Genomic DNA, 23627 nt, shown 5'->3' on the forward strand with positions numbered 1-23627 from the left:
AATAGGTATGTTCCTGCATGAGAATTTAGTCAAGGGGAGACCCCAGTCATGATGCTTGAATGAAGAAGGGCTTTGTAGGTTTTGTTCTGTTGGTGCAGGAGACACGCTTCGTCTTAACTAGCACATCACCGTGTTAAATTACATCAACTCATTAATTAGTTATGCCCATTGATAGGTCTGCTGATAGGTAGATATACTGCTGTCCCTCAAGGGAAAGCTATTTAATCAGCCTGTCATGTGGGAGACAAATCCTGTTAATTTTGCCCATGCTGATAGCCTCCTTATCTTTAATTGGATGATTCCTGATGATAATAATCTGGAAGGTTGTGGTTTTTTTTTCATTTCACCAAAAGAAAGATAGCAACAGCTATTCAGACCTTACTCTGTTTAGTTAACTACAGTAGTACAGTACATGCAGTTTCTCTTGTATTTTCCTGGAAAACTTCTGTTTTGATATATTTAATTTATATGGTAATTCTAGTAACTAATTTTCAGCAGAGCAACAAAACTCTCAAGTCAAGTGAATCTTAAATCTGCTGCTGCAAGCTATCTGGTTATGCCAGTCACCTGGCAACCAATACAAATAATGTGAAAGAAGGCTCTGCTCCAGTGGTAGGGGCAGCTGAAGAAGGGTCCTTCCTGCTGGTGAGGAAATTCTCCAGTCAAATGTGGTGCATGATGATGGATGAAGTGTTTATGTATGTTTTATGTCTTTTTGGATTTGGCCAAATATTTGATTTACTGCTTTGGTTTTGCTTTATCAAAGCTTTCTTTCTTTGTTTTCCTTTTCAACTTTTCTTTAGAGTATACTCATTAGCCTGTATACCTCTGCTTCTACACTACTATGCTTTGTGCTGGGTCAAACAGAAGCATCTGATAAGTAAAAAGCTGGGGTGCAGGTTTGCTTTGTTGAGAAATTAAATGGAGCTGCAATGAGGTGGGTTACTGTATCTCTTTGTATCTTACATCCCCAATAAGTGCTAAGTTATATGAGGTAATATGTGAAGATGTTCCCATTTCATAATTGCTGTATGGCACTTCATGAAACTGTAATAGGCTACAGAGCATTTTTGCACTGATTTAGTGAAGTACCTTTTACAACTAGACAGCTGATTAAACCATGTCAGCTTAAGTGAGTGTATAATGAGGGTCCAAGGTTTAGGATGTTCTATTAGATGGTGATTATATATACCCAGCCTTGTAGCCTAACCAGGAGTGAGGCAGAGCTGAGGAAATAATACTCACAAGGACTGATTTCCTCCCAGTCTGTGTGCAGAGACAGCTACCCATCACGCTGAGCAGCACTGTGTGCTTTGCTCTGACTCAGCTGTAAGATAACTAGATGATGTCTGATTGAATTGCTGCCGGTGTGGGCGAGCTTAGTTTGTCATGGAAGAGGACCAGAGTGAGCTTGTATGATGTGCAATGACTACATGCATACTTCTGACCTCTTTGTTTAGCTATTGTCTATTTTTAAAACTCTAGGACATGAAATTAGTGCACTGGGGAGCTGTTTATGATGCGAGGCTTCCTGACCTTGCTGCAATACAGTAATTGTATAAAGTAATATTTTACTTGCAAACCCTTCCCCATTGAATCGCTTGGCTAAGTTCAAATTAATCCACTGTTCAATGTGAATGAGGATGACAGAATTTAAGTGTCAGAAGATAAAAAATCTACCACAATTGAAATTATACTCCCTACCACTTTCTCACTTCTCTGCAGGGAAATGAGCTTCCCTTGTCAGGAATAGTGCTTTCTGAGATATTCCAGCTGAAGCATGTAATGCGTGAGTCAGCCTGAGTTTGTCTTTAAAGCAAAAGGCTCATTAGATTCTATAAAGTGGTGCTGAGTTTCAAACAAAACCCAGGGATTGAAACAGGGCAAAACTCTTCAGTTTCCATGAGTTCTACTTTGAATTTTGGGTACAGAGCACTGGATGTAGCAAACCAGGCAAAGACAAAGGTTACCAGGTTAACATGAACCCATTCTTTAATAAGTTCCCCTTAGAGAAGTAATGTTAAAGAAACATCACAGTTTAAAAGTTTATCCAAAGGCCATTAGAGTTGATGAGATTTTTTTTTTCCATTGACTTTAGCAGGTTGAAGTGTCTGAGTTACAGTTTAATCTGAAAATATGTTTTGGTGAAGCAAGCCATGTTTGCTGATACATGCCAAGTAGCTTTCTACCTTGTTAATATAATGAAATATTCAATTTGAACAACAGCTTAGGTTAATTGAGCAGTTATCTGATATTCTGCACAAACTTAATGGGGTAAATGTGTGAGGCAGGTGCAAAAGAACCCAAAACCTTTAGTAAATTAAACTAATACAACATTCAATGAACTAATGAGGTGCTGTGGGACCTGCTTTTCAATTAAAAATCTTTGAGGATAAAACCAACTGTTTGTTGGTTTTGACTGCTTTCAATGGAAAGGAGAATTAGTCAAAGGCTCCTTAAACACATGACTGAGCTGGAAATGAAAGCTGAAAATAAGTTTTAATGAAGATATAACAGTTTTTCTTCCAACTGCATTTGGCAGTCCTACTTCTAAACAACCTGCTTGGCCTCACTTACGTTGCACATAGAGTGACTTGGATTTTCTCATAACACTTTATGAAAGAGCCAACTATAGAGAATGACCAACATATGTCTCAATTCCTACAGGTGCAGTACAGACTAGCTGTGTGTCTGAGAAAACCATCAGGTTTATAGACTTTAAGAATGAGTAACACCTGGTATGCTTGCAATAAGCTAAGGGGATTGATCTTTAATGGTTTTCTAGATATGTTGAGAGTTATTTAGCAATTTGAAACTCCAGAGGCTGCAGCTGAAGCAGCCAAGAACAGATTTGATTGTCAGCTTTGCAGAGGTCCAGTGAGGATATAGATCTTTTGTGAGAGTAGCACGTTACAAATAAGCTATTTGAAGAGAAGCAAAGCAATAGGTAGAAGATGTACCAAAGGGAGTACCATCAGCAGGACTTCTGAGAGCCTGAACCAGAGATCTTTGAAGTTTCTGAGACATTTTTCCTGTTAATTTAATGAATAATAAACCAGATGTCATCTCTCTTTCATGATGTTCCAACAGTGCTTTAATGAATTGTAATTGCAACCCTTGAATTATCATCAGTGTCTATCTCTTTCTGCATCCTTCTCAGGGACAGCCAAGGTGAGGAAGAATTTCTCTTGGGCTTTTCATTTTCCTTATTTTGTAAAGTGGGGAAAAAATCTTCTTTTTTTTTTTTTTTAAATTTGTGATGTGTTGTTATATGAGCTAAAACAGCACAGAGATCCTGATCCTGATCCACCCTAGAGATCTGGCAAACAGTAAACAAAATTAACACAGTTAGTGACATTGTACCTACTTCACATATGAGAGAAGAGAATGGTCTGTAGCATCTTAGAATTCAGATTACTGATTTTGATTGTTATGGTGTTTTGCTACGAAACAGATTCCCAAATAGCAGTAAAATAATATTCCTGTCTGATCTCATCATCTTGGTATGCCTCCAGATAACAAACCTGTAAGTTTTGGTTACAGGTTTATCCCCAAAGTGGAGCAGAATTGATCTTTTACCAAGCATCTAACGAGGGGCTTTCCACACAAAGTTTACCAATAGTCCTCTAAAGCCCAAAGTCTTTACTAGAATAATTACCAATAATGGATTAATAAGTTTGGAATTTGTTGTTGCTATGTTAACTTGAATGCTTATACATGTGAATTGACATAGGACTATTCTTGACAGTGGACATGTAATTTAGCACATCACTTTCCTTTTCTTGTAATAAAAATAATGCTTTATACCAGGAGGAAATTATTTGTCATACTCAATGTGTCAAAGTATTTGGAAAGTTGCCCAGAACATGAGTTAGCCAAACACCATACAACATTATTTTTAATGTAAATTACATTACTAGTTCTATAAATTAAGTAGAGATATTTCCCATATTTCTACTGATTCACCCCAAGGAGCGTGTCAAGATGAAGACTGTGTTTTGATGATGCAATACACAAGCTGTACAGAGAAGTGCAAAAGCTGTGCTTTTGAATAGAATCAGACTTTGGGCTGCAAATTGTTCCCATCCCATGTTCTCCAAACCCACAGAAAGTAAAGGAAAAATGTCTAATGAGCCTAGTGACAACTGAATCCATATAACTTTCTGAAAATAGCTTAAACCCTTACTTTTTCTGAAATCCATGGCAAAACTCCCAAAGTCTTCATTACAGCTATTATTTTAGACTCTGATTTGAAGGGTTTTTCAGCCTGAATATAGATATAAATTAAAAAATTAATAAGAAATCCAAGCAGCCATCAACATTTCGTGGCATATGCTGTTCTGTTTAAAGATTCAGTGTTGCATTATTACATTGTAGACTTTGTTATTACTGCAACTTCATCAATTTCAGCAATTTTTTACTGTCAGTTGAGTGTTCACATTATGCTTAGAATTAACATTTAGTCATTTTTAATACGTTGCATGACAAAAATAGAGTTTAAAATATTGATCAGTTTAGGCATCATCATCGTGGCTAAGTATTTTAGAGATACCTGCAAGTAGTCTATAAAAATGTATATTTCAGAGGAAACATAATTCTCTTTGATGAAGTGCTCATTTCAAAGCAAAGCCTTTATCCATACTGCAGCCTTGTATACTTTGGAGTTTTGCATAATTTCTGGCAATCTCGGTGCCTGAATTCTTCTCCATTACATATTCTGCTGGTTAATTTATGAAGTGCAAGGAATAAAGCTGGTTAAAAATAAATTTACTTTGGTGACACTTAATCTTTTTCTACAATATGTGCTGTAATTAATATATTAAACTGTTACAAATATGAAAAGTTTCTTCCTAATCACTTTGCCATACATTTCATTTCAGTTATATTTCACTGGCTTGCCCTACGAGCATAAAGCAATAAAAAAATCAATGAAATGGGACTTATTCATACTAAGAATCTGATCTTGTATAAGATTAATTTGATTTTTGTGAAAAGACTCTGTAGTTGGGAAGAATGTGACTTACATGAACAAAAATATCATTTGCTAGAATGCAAGTGGAAGGAATAGAAGAAGAACATTTAAATGATTATGCAACATTTTAGTCAGGCTGAGGTACCTCAAAGTGTAAGTTAAGTGAAAAGCATTACAGAGGCACATTAAGTTGCATCTTGATGGGGAATAAAAAGCTTACAAAACACAAAAGCTGCTACATTCTGGAAATGAATGTATAAATATGCTGGCATCATACCTTGTTATGGGTTAAATTCCTCTCAGCACAACAGCCCTGCTAAGTTTAACTCTGGGAATAGTTTGAAGAACTTTAATATGATTGATTAAGTGATTTGTTTTGTTACAACGACAGCAATGTTTGGGTTTTTAGTTTTTCCTTTCAGTTTTGAGAATTAAATACAGCAGTACTGAGCTGAATCTGTAAGAGTTTTAGAAGCAAGGTGATTACAAAAATGCCTCATTTAGTTTCATCAGTGTTGTGTTGTATCAGCTCTTCTCTCTAACTGCTGAGAGCATTTTGGTAGACAAATTATTATAGTCATTTTCCTGTTTGTATTGGAGTAGCGACTTAATGGACATGGACAGCATTCCAGTGATAGACGCAGCAACATAAGATCATGAGTTGGGCCCTGCCCCAAGTAGTTTATAATCTGCTATGAAACAAGAGCAAGAAACCTTATAATAGAGTGCTGAGGTGGTATTTATGGCAGAACATTCAACATGGTATACCTAACTAAGCAAATTAATTAACCCATTCATTAATTTTGAATCAGTTCCCCCAAAGCCTTTATAATGGATGTTTCAATTACCGCAGAAGGAAAACACCTTTTTCTTGGGATTACAGAAGTGCTTCAATAAATAGGAGAAAGTAAGGTCTAAGATGCAGAATTCCTGTTATTGATACTGCACCAAAATTACTGTCCCCCCCCCCCCTCCCCCGGAACAAAGCAATGACATTTTCATCAGTAAATGATTCATAAGTAAAATTTGTGGTAAAGTGCTTACTGGTTACCTGCCTAACTTTGCATCATTTTAACAGTTTATGCCCAGACAAGTGCTCTGTGGCTCACTTAACCTATAACTGCTCTTGAAGTAGGTTTATTCAGCTAATGTCTCCCTTCTTTCAGCAACTGAATGCTGGATAACAAAAAGACCATGGGCTGTTTATGGCTCACCAGGAGAGTTCGGTGCTCTTTGTGTTTCCTTAAAACATTCTTCCCTGAGGAGCTCTGCTGGTGAAGATGGCACCTGGATGCCAGACAGTCCAGGTACACATCAAGCAGTACCTGCAGCATAAACCCTCCAAAACGAGCTTCAATAATCTATGCTGCTGTGTAGGAATTATTAATTAAAACTCTTACTAAATTTAAGCTATATGACTCTACTGTTCTATCCATTAGACAAGTTACCTTGCCAGAGATGGAAACCTGACAAATTTAATGTGATAGATTCTTGAAAGATGTCAGCCATTTCTTGTTACTTATTTATTCCCCAGGCACTGACATATTAATTCCCTAATAATTCGTTCTAGTATTTTTCTGGTCGCTGAAGTCAAACTAGATCGTCTCGAGTTGCCTGTGTGTCTCTTTTCACCTCTTTGTGATGTTAGGTATGACATTTTCTCTTTTTATTCTTCTGAGGCCTCCTCTCTTCTTTGAAACCAAGCCTGCTTATGGGAATGGAGTTAATCATCCCATTTTGGCTCACAGTTACTGCTGTGGCATGACTGGCATTTGATTCAGCACTTCTCTGATATTAACGTTTGAGTGCATACGGAAGAAACTGCTTGCTCTCTTTTTCTAGTTAGTATTCAAGGAATGACTGTAGCAGAATAGGCAGAGATGTGCAGGCTTAGCAGGCTTATAATTAAAAGGGAACAAAGAAACTGAGAACAAAGGTGAAAAATAAAAGGGAGGGGTGAGAAAGAAAAAAAGTCCTGAAGTGTCAAAGGGTAATAGGAAGTGGATCTCTTTATTTAAATCATTGGTATGTTTTTAGGTCATTCTCTTCCTTTTTTTTGTCTTCAACAGGAAAAAAAGAATAAAAAATTACTGCATGAAGTTGCTAAAAAATGCTAAAATTGTGATTGGCTTCTGCCAGGACATCAAAGTGTGTTGCATAAGCCTGTATATACATGTATTTTACAGATAAATGAATACATATATACAGACACTCACCAAAATTAATAGCTGCTTATGTTAATGCAAAGCCTTCAGCCTATGCAGAAACAGACTTTACCTGGGTAATTGGCTGTAGCTTGTGGCAGTTGACTGCACATAAGATCCCAGTTTTCCTGAATTGTGGTTTAGTCACTGGTACATCCCAAGGAAGGGTGTACCAACTTAGCATTAGAACCTGGTACACCCCTTCCTTGGCAATTTGTTGTTACAAATCTCCAATATTCTCATTGGAAGATGGCTGCCAATGTACTCAACGTCAGACGAGAAACCAGAAAAAGGCATGTTTTTAAGTACTTATCTCTTATGCAATTTCACACTATCTGATAAGGGATTTAGCTCTCAGTGTTTCAGAGGAAGAAAAGTATTCTGTAACGGGTCTATTTGTAACCCATTATATTCTAGTGAATTCACCACTGAAATTCTGCTTTGTTCTTGCACTAATAACACTAAACTGCAGATTTGGATGGCCTTAGTTTCGATTTTTGTTTTTTCATTTATTGACCCATTTTCTAGAAAAGGTGAAGTAAATCACTGTTTTCTGTTTCCCAGCCTGTGTCATTCAGGTGCAGTAGACAGAGTCATTCTTCTAAAGCAGCTTTTTCTTCGTTTGCTTGTTTTTTAATAGTTGTTAAGCATTCTAAGACCTCTGATAGTCTTCTTTTTTTCACTTACACTGCATGAAGGCCACTTGTTCACTATGGTTTAGAGTGAAATTGCTGTATATCTTCAATAATCCCTACTAAAAAAAGGGATAACCTTCAAAGGAGAAATAATGTATACAAATTATCCACTTATTTGCTCACTTGTGGTCTCCTACTGATTTTTGTTTGAACGTAGAAGGGGTTAATTTAGTTATGCCAAGGTTTCTGTTCCTCTACTTATTGCAGAGGATCATTTAAGAGCATCCTCCTACTTTCGCTTTTGAAATATGCACCAAACATCTCCTAACAAGAGCTTAGGAGACCCGTGTTGCCTGAACTCTGCTCTTGCATTTGCAGGTGCTTCTGGCTTATCTGTAGAGACATGTTTATCATGCTAATAACGTGCCCTTTTGTGGCTGGCAGGGATGAACCCCACTGAAAGATCAGGAGTGGTTATGGTGTGTTTTTTTTAGGGAAGGTGGCTAATCTGATATGTCATGCCAAAACCTGGTGGATGGAGCAGAGCAGCAGAGTTGAATGCAGGTCACAAGTCACATAAATGAGGCCTCAAACCAAAGGCTCACACTGGGAATTTGTGCTAGATTTTGCAGGAAGGGCTGTTGCTTTCTAGGTAGAGCAGGGCTGTAACATACAAAAAGGAAAGGTGGAAGCATGTCACCTGGACAGACAAAAGTGAGAGGATGGATGTGCTGCTGGGTTGAATCAGAGGAGAATGATGTCTAATGCAAGCTGTGCTCTGGCTGCACAGCCATGCCAGGAGCAGCCCTTCCGCAGCAATGGAACTCACCACACAGGGCAGGTGATGTTTGTAGCCTGAGCAGAAAGTTTGCTTGAGGTCACTGTGATTCTTGGGGTCTCAGGAAGAGCAATTGCTTTCCATTCAACTTCCCTGAGCCATTGGCACTTCTGCGTGCTCCTGTCACGCATCCTATGTTACTAATCAAAGAGCCCCACCTTATTTAACTGTTGTCAGTACATGAGAAGATCCATGCCTGTGTACTAGGCACCCTTCTTTGTATATATCTAATTCTGCTAAAACTGCTTGATGAAAAACAAGGCAGGGACCTGACCTGCAAATCAAACAGGAGAAAATAAAGGATGATGACAATGTCATGCTATGGGCACAGATATGAATTACAAGATTATGGCCATAAAGACAAAAATACCTGGAGAAATGAGGTCTGGTTATTGAATAACATGGCAAAGATTTTCATGTTGCTGGAGCAATTTATACCCTTGGGGAGAAGTACTATAATGTCTCCTGGGTGGAGACAGAAAATGGGTATAAATTCTAATGTAATCTGGTTCATAAAAAAAAAAAAGAAAAAGATAATAGTTCCTCATTACACAGAAATACATCGAAATCTGGGTGTCACTGAAGGTATAGAGAAGAGGAATATCATTATGTATCTCCTGGGAGGGAAAAAACAAAACCCCATTATCATATTGGATGTGTTCAACAGCTGTTAAAATATATACTAGAGATGAATATATTATAGTATTGCATATGCTTTCAGATGCTGGTTGTAGACTAGGGAATTCATGAAAAGACTACTCTATTATCAACAAAAAGAAGCTATAATAGAGAAGGCCTGAGAACTGAATGGATAAGCTCTTAAAGAAATTAGGTGCAAATTTATCAGCATATCTGTGTAATGAGTTTGGAATGAGGGGAGAATGAAATGAAGTAACTGAAATATGGAGCAGGTGGAGTATTTGCTGTTATCAAGACATGATCTGCTCTGTACCTGTGTCACTAGGCAACATTATCATGGGGCTTCTGGCAAGTTAATTCTCATCACCCTCTTAATTCTCTTTTCAGAGTCATTGAAGAAAGCCTTCAGGCTGTTTGTGAGAACATTTTTACTCTATATGCTAACTTGAACGCGGGGTGTCAGGATTCTCTAAAGTAGTGACTCTCGATATGAAGAATGAGGATGCTCCTCCACTGGGATTCTAAAAGACAACTCTGAAGTAGAATCAGCAGTTTAAAAAACCGACCTGTCTGTCTAACTGTACCAAGTGAAGGATGCTGGACAAGTGGAAAGCCGACATGGCACTGCAAAAAACAGAGTTCTGAGGGCAGAAAAGGAAGAAATGAACAGTAACTGTCTAGCTTGTGATGGAGCATTCATCTATGGTCTTTGAAGGACATTTTTCAACACCAAGTAGCATCGATGTTGTTGTATGTTATCTCTTTGATGCATCTGGAAAGCACACACATGGAACTCTATAATTTGTCAGGTATTTATTTATATTGAAGTAGGCCACAGATTATAGGCTACTCAATGTAACAGAACAAAGAGAAAATAAGTGCAAAATTTTATAACTGAGAGTCACACCAACGAAGCGTATAGTTACTAGTAGAAAGTAGGAAGTGTGTGGCATTTATAGGGAAGACAGGTAAGTATCCAAAGTAATTTGAAAAAACAGTGATGTGGGGATTGTAATATCCAATATATTTTACTTAGAGAAAGTTCTTAAATGTAAAAAACCCTGACGTTTTTAGAGCAAATTCTTATCTAACATGAATTGCTATGCCATGTTTTAGAAGAATTATTACATCTTAGATCAGCTAAAGAACCTGTCTGAAATTGTACTGAAGGTAGCATCTGAAAAGAAAAATAAGACATCCTGGTATTCAAACACATTCAAATCAAAGAACTGTTATGATAAAATATTTAAAATTTAAACTTGCTGCCAAAGTATAGCTCATTAAAACAGTGATTGGAAACCAGTATCATGGGCATTGCTGCAGAATCTGAAATTTATCCGATTTCCTAATTTTGCACAAATTTTTGTTATCTTTTAACTTTATAGAAACACTTTTATTAAATTACATTAAAATGAAAAAAGTTACTTTAATTACCCTTTTTTATCCCCATAAAAATCAAATTATAATCATTATTATGAAAGTCTGAAAAAATACATGTATGTACTCATGTGGCAATGTGTGCTCACAGCCCAGAAAGCCAACCGTATCCTGGGCTGCATCAAAAGGAGCGTGACCAGCAGGTCGAAAGAGGTGATCCTGCCCCTCTGCTCTGCTCTTGTGAGACCTCACCTGGAGCATTGTGTGCAGTTCTGGTGTCCTCAACACAAAAAGGACATGGAACTGTTGGAACAAGTCCAGAGGAGGCCACGAGGATGATCAGGGGACTGGAGCACCTCCTGTATGTAGACAGGCTGAGGAAGTTGCGGCTGTTCAGCCTGGAGAAGAGGAGGCTGCGTGGAGACCTCATAGCAGCCTTCCAGTGTCTGAAGGGGGCCTATAGGGATGCTGGGGAGGGACTCTTCATTAGGGACTGTAGTGATAGGACAAGGGGTAATGGGTTAAAACTTAAACAGGGGAAGTTTAGATTGGATATAAGGAAGAAGTTTTCCTGTAAGGGTGGTGAGGCCCTGGAATGGGTTGCCCAAGGGCATTTTGAATGCTCTATCCCTGGTGGTGTTCAAGACAGGTTGGACAACCCCCCATGGCAGGGGGGTTGGAACTAGGTGATCTTAAGGTCCTTTCCAACCTTAACTATTAATACACAAACCCCAGTGTCACAGTACTACATTCTGCAATGTTAAAAGTTAGGAGAAAGTTTCTGGCAGTACTGCAAAACTATCAAAGATGTTGCCATTTTCACAAAACTTTAGTGTTCAAGGAAAACTTTTATCATAGAAAACACATTGTATAACAAAGTTACAATCTCTAATTAATACTGGAGATTTTCAACATGCATTGAATCCCAAACTTGGAATTATCAGAGAGAAAGGTAATTAAGGATAAAGCTGCTGGAGATAAGTAACTCTTCAGCCATCTTCTGGGTGACATATGAAAGCTTCTAAATACTACTGTGAGCAATTAATCTCCTATAACTCCCACAGTATGCAGATTAAGAACAGATCTAGTACTGAGCTATACAACACATGCTGAAGTCTTGGATCTCTACATATAGTCAGCATCACATTTCAAATTTTGCCTTAGTGGGCCTTCCATAATATGTTAGTTCTGGAGACAAGAAAAATAATATATGCTGCTAAATTGCTTATTAGCACAAGAACTTCACACAGTGGAGGAAATGACTGTTTATTGAAACAAGACCTTCAAGGGACTCTTTAATTATAAAACAGCTTGGTATTTTAAAGAAAATGACACAGACAACAGAAAGAACAATTTACAGTGGGTAACCGGTTGAGTATAGCTTGGGGCCTATTAATCGGTCATGCATAACAAGTATCCTATAAAGAAGCTGGAATAAACATACAGCAAATACTCAGTATTTGCTGTGTGTTTATTCCATTCAGAATAAACTAAATGTATGGCATTCATTCAGGTATGACTTTCATTCAGGTATGACAGCAAGAGGATTCAAAGAAATATTGCTAGGTTTAAAAGTGTACTTAGCAGTTGCACCATCTTGCAGTAAGAAGAGCAAAAGCAGTACCCATGTCATAATGATGAATAAAATGAAGACATTGGTTTTCCATCTTTGGAACCTTCTGATGGTAAGTAATTTCAAGTTCCAAAGAAACTGGAGCATTTTATGGCACGCTCCATGTTATGACCAAAGCACGTTATCATGTACCACCACAAGCTGCAGGCATTGGTACTGAGAAACCAAAAAAGGCTTTGAAGCAGATGGGGTTTCTTGCTGGGTATTTCCAGTTTCAAAGCCAGAGACACAGGAACAGATAATTTTGTCCTGAAGTATTCTAGAAAGTAAACACAAACCATAGTTGTTATCTTTAAAAACACCATGCATCCCTAAATAGACATAAATGCTTAATAATGGAAAGAGGCTATTTTCTCATCCAAATTGTGCATAGTGATGTAATTAATTAAAAAGAAACATGGAAGGCACAGAGTTTTCTATGTGTGAACTGTTGGTTTGGATTATCTAAGTTGTTGTTAGTGCAAAGCCCAACAAATTAACTTAGCTGTGATAAACTCTGGGGTCAGCTCTGCATAAGCATGCAGTGTAACCCTTTGCTACTTTTGGAAAAGACCAGAGTTTTCCTTTACCCCAGAGCACTATTCTGAAACATCAGTCTCTTGAAAAGCATTATCTGTCTGATAGTCTTGCCCTAACACAAGACATCGTGTTGCTCTTTGACAGAAGGACAGTAAAATTTAGTGATTCTTTTTCTTTTTTTAATGGAGACACAACAGTGAGGAGGTACTGCGACAAACATGTTATTGAGCAGATGAGATTAGGTGAGATAACTAGCACGAGGCCTAAGAGATTCAAGGTTTACAAATATTTTGGATGTTTTTCAATCTGGTTTTACAGCACTGGTTTGTTTCATTGAATTGTAGTTTAGCTGTGGTTATTTTGGTACTTCATATGCAATTGTGTCTAGTTTGGCTGTGATAATGCTCAGGTTTTCCAGCCATTCTATCTTTGCTGGATGAATGGCAGGGTAGCCAGCATCTGCTGCAACAGAATTGGGGTCTGATTCCCATCTAGGTAGATAATATTCAAATTAGTATCATTAAGGGTATGGCAGCATTAACACAAGAGGCTAGTTAGATGGTACATCTCTCCACGGGACAATGCTGAAGAGATTTCCCATGTTGCAGCAGGTAGTAATGGATTCAGAGAGCAATAATCTAACATTTTGCAGTGGTAGGATGCATTTTTTTCTTGAAGTTGTTTTGCTATAGATATGAATAATCTAGTCTAATATAGTCATCAGTAAGAAATTGCCCACTCCAAAGGGCAGTTTGCCCTATCCTGAAATAAATTATATGGAACGATTCACACTGACTGCAAAGGAAGGCTAGCTAATTAGTTTAGATTCAATTCTTGCTTTTTTACTTGTCTGAAACTAAGCTGAGCTGAATGCCTCTCAGATACTTTTCTGAAAGGGAGCAGGGGCATAGAACAGCTTCTAACAACAGCTCTCTTGATTATCCACATCCCCCAGAAAACACTGCTAACATGTTGAGCATGTTGAGATTTTATGGCATAAGTGTTTCAGTGCTGGCAGGTAAATGCTGAAAATACTGTTTCTGCCTGCAATTACACATCCTTCAGCAACTCAAAACAGACTAATGCACGCATCAACATTTGTAAATGCGTAACTCTAAGGGACGATAGGAAGTTATGTGGCCAAATAGAAAAATAAATAAACAGACTTCTTGGTTCCTCCAGACACAATGGTTGGTCCTTTTACAAGGCCTTACATAATATTGGAAATAAGGACTAGAGTGCTTGCAGTGATGCTTACCTTCTGTCAGGCTAGAACTTTAGCCACTCTTGTTTGCCGCATCTCCAAATTAGATGCACTTTACCTCATTAATCACTGCTAGGAAATTCACATTTTATTCACCCTGAACCCAGAGTCTGATCCCCATCATTAACTGCCATCTGCTACTTTGTGATAAAGTTATCCTTAGGCTTCCTCTATCTGAGTCAGGTAAGAATGTCAAAATGGTATTATTAAAATTGGAAAGAATGTTTTTGTCATTAGCATGCCAAAAATGAGAGACTGTACAGAAAATTAGGTGGATTAGGCTGCTTGCAATCTGCAGTGATGTTGTTAGTTAGAGGTTGTAATGACAGACACCCCTGACTTTCAGTCTTTTGCAGAACAGTTGCTGAAACCAAACCCGTGTACAGGACAGCCAGGGAGGGTGATGCTACACCTTGTAGTCTTGAGATCAAGACAGACAAGGAGCAAAAAGGCTGGTAGCATCGTGCTGCGTATCCTTGTATCTTATTGTATATAGTGTTATCACTGCTAGTGACAGATCATATGCCTTCATTTTAGCCCAGGGAATTTTCTTGACGCCTCTTGCTTGCCTTAGCTGCAGAGCAGTTAGGTAGCTTAAGTCTAGTAGCAAAAATAAAAGGTTACATGGTTATTGCTTAATGATGTGTCTTGTTTGCTAACCTTCATCCTTGCAGTTATTTTGACTTGTTTTGCTGCATTTTGTCATCTAATGTCTACCTACAGTATATCCGGTAATGCTGGTTCATACATACATAGCAAAACTATGTATCTAGCATAAAAAGCAAAACATACGTATCTAGCAAAAAGCCTCCAGTCAACAAAACAAAGTGTACTATAATATGAAATTGCTGATTATTGGGAGAGAAAAATGTTGACGGGCAACAAAATCAAAATTACCATAAGCCGACCCCAAGGCAACACCATTGCCCCTGATCTTTCAATCCCAAGGCATGTATGGCTAGCAGCACCAGAAAAAATGGGTGATGACCCCCAAGGAAGGGAGAAACCTCTGATTACAGGGACAGATATTAGGTAGCATACTCTGTGTATTATAGTTAAACTGCATTACTAATTTTTTCTCCTTTAATTGAACAGCTTATAATGTTATGCAGGTGACATTTTAGCTTGGCCAGAAATGTCTTTGACTTTATTTTAATTGAAGTAGCAATAAATCCTTGCATCCTTATATGAGGTGGTTTTACTTTTGGCCATGCCAAATTTTTGAATATAACAACTAGAAGGGCCTTCCCATATCCTTCTTTAATGTCTCCTGCTACTGCAAACATGTACCATCTCTTTTTAATAAGCTTGCACAATCTTACCTAGAAGTAGTTAGGGTTTATGAGGCTTTTCTGAGCACCTCAGTAGAGAAGATTATTTTCTTCTTTTTTTTTTTATAAGGTTCATTTGTAACCATGAGCTGTCTCCTGATAGGAGTGGGTTAGAGCTTGTCCCTGAAAGGCTTGAGTATGTCCACAGAGCATGTGAGGTCTCTCCTCAATTGTCTGAAGTTAGACACCAACATATGTGGCAGATCAGCACCCTGAGTAATGTAAGTGAACATGTGTAGTGAGTCTATCCAGTGCTTTGAGGGTGTAGCATCAATGCTCTCCTGCAGCTATACCTCTTGAGAGTTAACGAAGATTAGATCTCGTCTAGATATATAGCTCCAACACACTGAAACTTCCTTAATAAATTTTAGGATAGACTTTAGTACAGAATTACAGTGTAGGTCTCCAGCCATTTAAAAAATGAATTACTGTTACTGATGTAACTCAGCAGCAGAGCACCCTGACGGCAATGGCCTGGGCTAATTCTTCCAAAAGATTAATCTCTGTACCTAGAAGATAAGTGCTATAGCCTTGTTTCCATATGTTAGATTTTTGTAGAGTACCCTGTGTAGCACTGCACCATTTTCATTTGCATGTACTGTACAGGACTGTATTGACAATATCAGAAAAGGCATTATATTGCACCTAATTTGGAAAGACTTGGTGAGGGTTATCTCTGCCTAGAGCAAAGATGCTACTAGGCTGAATAGAAAGCTGTTAGAGTAATTCTAATGAATAATGCACTAAACTGTTTTACTTCCCCTCCCTCTGTGCCTGAATTAAGGTTGGATTTTTTTTATGAAAAAGGGAACTATTTAATAACAAAACTAGAATAATGTTGAACATGTAAGTTAGTTATAGGTGGCAGATCTGGAGACAGACTTTAGTCTGGTTAGACTCTTTAAATACTGAACTATTAGATGCTGTTCTTTGCTGGGAAGTTTTGATTTGCAGGTCATTTACAAGTGAGATATTGTAGGCATCTGGCACTGCAGTTTCAAGCTATTGTGACTAGATGCTCAATCACCTGTTGTTATTTTGCCTCCCGAAATAGCTAAAGGTAATTCATAGGAAGTCATGATTTGTACCCTTTAATTTTCAACTTGAAAATGAAATTTAGTTTACACCAACAGGGTAAAGTGCCCGTTGTTCTGACAGTTATTCCCTTTTTATTATTTGTACTTTTTAAAGCTGACAAAGCAAAAACCTTCTACTAGAGCAGGGTGCTCCGAGCCCCATCCACCCTGCCTTGAACACTGCCAGGGATGGGGAAGCCACAGCTTTCCTGAGCACCCTGTACTCAGCCTCACCACCCTCATAGGGAAGAACTTCTGCTTGACAAGCCCAGCTCGCTCAGTGTCTCTAAACAGGACAGGTGCTCCAGCCCACTCTCATCAAAGAGGGAAAATGTCTATGGAGACTATTTGTTAAAGTCTTCAAGAACATGCTACATTTACAGGAATCCAATGATATGTAGGAGTAATCTGTAATGCTCCTGGCTTTATGGCAAGTCTTTTCTTTATCTTTTCATGATGCCACTTTACAACCAGTGATGATGCAGCCACCTCAGGCCTTGGTGGCCTGGAGAGTGACAGTTGTGGACTGCCAGATCTCTTTCAGTCCCAGGTACAAGCTGACCTGCATGACATTGAACTTGAAAGGCAACACATTCCCTTTCAAGAGTTCAGTTCTCTCGAGATTAATTTCTTTTTGAGGAAAAATAATGGAAAAAATGGGGGGGGGGAAGAGAAAAATAGAATTGTAATGGAATGTATCTTCAATATATCTTCAATAATATATCTTCAATTAATAGAATGGAATTAATCTTCAAGGAAAAGTAATAGACTTGAACATAGAAATATAATAGAAAGATGGAAAAAATAACAGAAAAAACAGAAAAGAACTTCATCTGTGAAGAAGGAGAATCTTATCTGTGCTCATGATTTTGTCAAGCTTATTCAGATGTAACAACCTCATTGATAGCTGTAATTTTCTTGAGGAAAAACAGAATGGTAACTAGCTTCAAAGAAGCAGGTAAATATATTTTCCTGTTATCTTCTCTTTCTAGTAGTGTCACCTTTGTTTCATTAGTGGCAGTTTCACAGAAGTCTCCTCCTTTATGTCGTTCTCTTTTTCTTTTTTTCCTCCTTTTTTTTTTAAAGCAAATTTAAAATTGCTGATTGCACCTATCCTTGGATGCGACTGATATATTTCATAAAGAGGAGACATATTTAATTCACGTGATATAAAATCAAATCTCGTAATATTTGAGCCCCCACACACAAAGGGGATGCATGCTAAAAGTCATGGCATATTTTTTTCTAAAAAGAAAGGCAAATCATTTGTGCACGGGTGATACCAAGAGAAGTGCTTAATGCACTATTTAACTGAACATTTGTTCTTAATTTTACTCAGGGACATTTGACGTGAAAATTCTTACCATGTTTGGCAGAAAGTCCCACTGATTTCACAGAGGAAACCAGTTGCGTGCTTCCAGAGCTAGATGGTTTAGGGACACAGTGGAAGTCGATGGCATGTTGTAAAATCTCCCAGGCTCTCAGGGGCAATTAGAAATGCAAACCCGTTACCATGGCAACTGCAGAATTTGCCAGGACTTGAAACCTCTGCTCTGTTTGGGTAAGACAAAAGCATTTATAAATTTCCCTCATTTACCTGATTGTAGTTGTGATGTTGAATTGCATCAGATAGCCTTTTCCCTGCTAAAAAGACCTCATACCACTGCAGAGCTAATACATAACAGCCATTGCACAGAAAAGAGGTTTCAGAATTTCTCTCCATGGAGCACTGGTGAACTGTTGAGTGCCAACTGGCTGCAACATGATGGTTCACTCCCTCTGTTTCCAGCTGCTGATATTTCACCAAAAGGCACTAAAGACATTATATGTTAATATAATAGCTCCAGAGAAAAATAGAATCAATGCAAACATCTAAAGTGATAATACCAAACTTGTTCTCTCATAGGTTCTCTGTTCCCCATCCTCTTCTGTTGTGGTCACATGCTCTAAATTTTATTGAATTTGGAGTCTTGGCTGTGCTCAACCACAATAAAGTCATCTTTGCATAGCTGCATATTTTTGTTGTAAAATTAAAAGTAAGGAATTCTGCCTTAGATGCAGATGGATTCTCTTTGGAATTCAGCTCTACTGAGATTAATACCAAATATCGTGGTTTAGTTCTAATGTGTTTGATTCTTTAGGTTTATGTCAAGTTTGGAGACATCAGGAAAAAGAGGTTCTAAAATGATTTTTGAGGACTCGAGAGAAATAAAGATAATAAGTAGCATGTAAACATAGCTGGCAACACTTTAAGTTACCATGTAGAAATAATTTAGTGAGAGGAAAATACAGCAGGTACAAAAAGATGCTTTTGATAGAAAAAAAAAATTGGAAAAAACTACTAAAATAAAAGTTTTTAAACATAACATAAACTCTGTGCATAAGGAAACTCTAGATTCCCTGTCATCTTGAACCGTTCAAGGAAAGACCAGGTTTCCTTTTTTGTGGATGGTTGACGTTAGTTATCTGTGTCAATACAGTAGTAATACTACAAGGAGTTTCTAATGAAAAGATCTGACAAGATGAATTTAAATGCAAAACCTTAGTATGAAAATGTACTTTATGGTTCCTCTGTTTAAAATAAAATATTCCCCGTTAGTACTTAACATCGCAATGATTGGCCTACTTTAGAGTGTTTAGTGTAATTTTACGAAGTTAATATGGAAGAGTTCACTGAAAAAAAACCAACAAACGTTGATGTTTCTTTATATATCCCTGAGCTTGAAAAGGGCCTGTGTTCAGTTTGCTTCGTTGAAGTGGCTCCCACACTAGGAAGAAGTTTCTTGAACTTCAGCTAACTTCTAAGTATCCTGGGTGAGATTTGGGAAAAGTTGATCCATTCACCTCTACTTAACTAAAGTCTCTTTGAGATTGTTAGTCTTGGCTTACTCTCCAATACCTACTAAAAAATGGGCAAGCCATAAAACTCTAATTAGTGTTCGGGATTCTGCTCACCCTCTTTTCCTTTCAACTCTCAGCAGCTTTGACATTACTGCCCAGCACTGGTTTACAGCCTTAGGAATAAATCCTTCTATGTGGGAACTTCCTTGTTGCCTAATTTTCTCCTGCTGATGGGGGAAGAATCACCTCTGAACTCAAGCGCTAATTATGTCATTGGCTCTGTGATACATCTATGACTTCACTTACTACTCTTAATAACTAGCACTAACTAACGACTTGGCTGCTATTAAGCTCTAGCTGGCATTAAATGGCAAACTCAGTGAAATTGCTCCACATGCCCGCAGCTATCTAACTCCCTGTAATCTTAAAACTAGATTATACTTTTATCTTCAGAAAGAAGTTCCATGTAATGACATCTACTTTTCTTGTCGATGTCAGTGAAATAGCTGTAGAGTTCCATCCCAGCCTCATCATGGTTTCATTTACTTTTCAGGAAAAATACATGTTAGGCATTTAATCTAGTAGTTTTTTTTCCAGAATCACTAAGCTTGCTTGTATAGAGATTCAGAAATGGAGTTCCTGTTTCAAGGTTTGGGGTGTTTTGTCCTTTTCTGTCCTTCTTATTCATTACATTTCGGGCACTGTGCTTGTGGTATGTTTGCTAATTAGTGACATTAGGAGGTGGGAAGTTAATTCTCACTTATTCTTTGTTTCTTTATGACTGTCTAATTATTGGTGAATGTTGTAGGGGTTATGTCTAGAGAGGCAGCTCAGCATGGGGTTAAGCAGTGTCCGAGCAGAGGAAGGAAGGTATAAAATTTACATATCTGACATGCATACAGCTGGTTTGAGATTGTCATTCTCCAATTTTCATTTCTGTCCTGTTGATATTGTAAATTATTAATCAAACAGTGATTACCTGTGCAATCTTTTGAATTTCCAAAGAGCTTTGTTAATGTGAACTAAGACACTTCTTGTGCTCAAGAGAAGTTATGATCTCCAAGCCAAATTTTCCCTTGCATTATGTTTATGCAACTTGCTTATGAATGAAGAAGTTTGGCATACAGGGAGAAGCATAATTTTGCCGTTAATTAAACATGACAAGGAAAGACTTGTTGGGATAAGGTCTTTTGAGAACAGAGGAAGAAATGCTGGCTCAGGTGGTCACAAAGAGTTTGTAGAAATAAGTGAAAGGAAAATTCTGCAGGCAACATTTTAAAAGACAAAAGTGAAAATGGATAAAAAATAATAGGGGGAGAATTTTAAAGTCTTGGGAGGAGCAAAGAGGTATAAAGATAGCTATGGAAGAAATTAAGTCAATGAGTCAAAAATTCTGTCAAGAATACAATTGAATTTCAGGGATATCTAATACAACAAGTAAACATTTATGGAGGATATGTGATGTCATCATATCATGAAACAAAATGAAGATAAACTCAGCTGCAATGTCTGAAACTCTGGAAAGAAGGAAAATGAAACCAGACAGGTAGGACTGGGAAAGGTTTGCATTATTTTATCTTTTTCATTTGCAGTTGCTAGAGTTGTATTTGACCTGTAAGGAGTAGGGATGGTCAAATGTGTGCAGTGACTAGCAGAAATAAGGCCTCCAACAACAGCAGTTCAGTATTTACAGTCAGAATGGGGAGGGGAGGAATGTCTCAATATAAAATAACCTTTCCTCCCCTAGGTAAATGTAAAATAACTTTACTAACCTAGACAAAAATGTGGGCTGTATTTGGTTTCTTTTAACTTTCCCAGACTTTTTTTTTTTTACTTTTCTAAAGGCAAAAGTACTGGTTTAGTTTTGTTCCATTTCAGCCTTGGAGTTCTTCAAGACTGAAAGAGCAAACGCAAAAAGTGTTTTTCGCCCTTTTCTACCCTTTTGACCTTTTTGGAGAAGAAAAGGAATCTGTGGCCAGTGTTGAGACATCAAAGAGATAAGACGTGTAAGAAAGAGAAACTAAGGTTAGCAAAAGGGTTCTAAAACTCAAATCCAGCTTTTATCTGAATGCAAACTAGAACAGGGCAACATTTGAAATGGAGAAAACTCAGCAAGACAGGTTAAAATGACGGACCGCTCACCATTTTTGTACAGGAACTTTGAGACCTTTCTCAGTCCAGCAAATTTCAGTGCATTTCTTGTTGGTAACAAGTTCTCATTTTAAGCCCCTCTGGGGCATGGAGCTTTCCTTGCATCACTTCTAAGGCTCTGACTCTGCATCTGCTTCCTATCAAGACCAACAGGCTTGTTTTGCAGATTTCTTGTTTCCTGCCTGGTTTTCCCACTTTGCTTTCCACAGTCTGCTTTTCCTCATTGAGTTTTTCATTTGCCGTTGTTTTACAAGACATAACATCTCCTGTTCGTGTCAGAGGGTCTCACCTTGGCCTGCGCCATCTACCCCACTGCAGTCTTTTTAGCAGAGTATAGCATGCAAACCAGATGCTATCCATCTTAGAAACACTTCCCTTGCCAATATCTGCTCCCTCCTGCCCTGACTTTTTACACCATTGTGAAATAAATACTTGTATTTTTTTTTTAAGAGAACCAAATTGATAAATCAACTAAATTTTCCATTATTGCTTGATCAAAAAGCCACTGTTTATTAGATGGTTTATACTGGGATAATTTTGAAGCTGGTTTTAACTGTAAAGGTACTGAAGTACAGTCATGCACTGACCACTCTAGAGAAGTAGATGAGTGTCCCCATCTTGGTTTCAGGTAAAAAAATGATTCAGGCATTAATAACATGTTTGGCTGTTGGTTCAGATAACAGAGAAGACAACTGGATTTTCAGTAATGGCAGAAGAAAAGCTGAGGATCCATATACAGGATGTAGTAGAAACAAAATGGGCAAGAAACTAGTTAGTCTTCAAACTTGTCAATGTTTCTAAGAATTATAGATAAGATTACAGAAACAAAGAAACAAGTACTAGCTTTCTCTGTCATTTTGTTATGATCCATTCCAGGCAAAATTTACTTTTCAAATGGTGTATATCCAGCCAATTTCACTGTGTCTTCCTCCTCTTGTTAATATCAAAGCAATAGAGCTTTCTCTAAAAAAGAAAAAAAGAAAAGCATAATACCTTGATGATTTCTTAAGAGATCTCACAGTTATAGGTATGCTAGAAAAGAAATTGATGTATCTTCTTTTCTTCTTTGCATGTTCTTGGTACCACAAGCTGTGCACAGCATGCTTTCAATTAATTTAAACCAACTTTCCATCTGCTCCAACAAATGTAGGATTTGAGTGAAAGACAGTATGATGGAGTGACATGAAATACGCTAATAGCAAACACTAATGTGAAAGCCAGTCTTCTGTGCAAAATGTAATATCCATAGTGCACTCTTTCTATTCTATATTAAAGGCTCACTTTAGTGAAAAATGATTATTGTTGTCAATATTTGCCTAATCAAGATGGGAAACAAAAGCTTTAGCTTTTTTGGAGATAGAGATTTATATTTTACAGAGCATGGTAATGTGAAGAACAGGATGTACCGGATAGATTCCGTTTTAATTGCCACTTTCATCAGGCTTTATATTATGGAATTATTTCATGATGCTTCTACACTTAAAACAAAAGAATAAAATGTTAAATATGATTAGAACTTGGAAATATTTGGTTTTGTTATCAGTTCGGTCAAAAATCTGTGTATTTTTCAAATAGTATATTTTTCCCCAAAAAATTAAAGATCCATCAAAGGTATTTAAATTAGAAAAGTCAAGGCCACATCAAAACAGATACAACGGCTGCATTCAAGTAATAAGGCAGCCTAAATTATAATAACTATGTACAACAAAAGCCATTTGCTACTAAACGTGTGCACTTCACAGACGTTATTGTAGTTCTTTGTGTGGGGGGTTTGATGGTTTTTATTTGTGTTCTTGTTGGTTTTTTGGGGGGAGAGGTGGGTGTTTTTTATTATAAAGTAGGAATCTGACTGTGATTCTGGCACCAGCCTTTCAAGCAATAATTATTTAAAACCATGTGGTAATTAAATTCTACCTGCAGCCCAATCTTGTTACCAATTGCACCTGTGAGAACAGATTTATGGCCTTTCCTCCCAGTTTAAATTATCATGTGTGTTTGCAAAGTGGGATTTCTTTTGGACCCTGCTTCCTCCTCCCCTCATTTCTTGCATTAAGTACTGTACTTTTAACCCTGGTTTGACCACTGCAACTGATCAAATCAATGCAAATCACAATTCTAGGCTTGGTGACAAGCACAGGGAAGCATGG

The 23627-nt window shown here is 37.6% G+C and overlaps 1 protein-coding gene across 3 annotated transcripts in view; it reads right to left on the bottom strand.

Moving 5' to 3' along the window:
• The window catches only part of CDH13 (cadherin 13), a 793216-nt gene that overhangs the window by 271127 nt on the left and 498462 nt on the right, over positions 1-23627 (bottom strand). Inside the window, exon 14 of one of the 3 annotated variants that reach the window (XM_061475030.1) lies at positions 12197-12557. The exons of the other annotated variants lie outside the window; for them this stretch is intronic. Coding sequence (XP_061331014.1) covers positions 12556-12557 — 2 coding nt within the window. The 3' untranslated portion in view covers positions 12197-12555. Of the gene's footprint in view, positions 1-12196; positions 12558-23627 lie in introns of those variants that run through there. 3 annotated transcript variants of the gene reach the window in all.

The sequence above is a fragment of the Pezoporus flaviventris genome, unplaced genomic scaffold, assembly GCF_033815535.1.
Source record: "Pezoporus flaviventris isolate CSIRO_AGI_PZ_B2104156 unplaced genomic scaffold, CSIRO_AGI_Pfla_v1 ptg000082l, whole genome shotgun sequence".
NCBI lineage: Eukaryota > Metazoa > Chordata > Aves > Psittaciformes > Psittacidae > Pezoporus > Pezoporus flaviventris.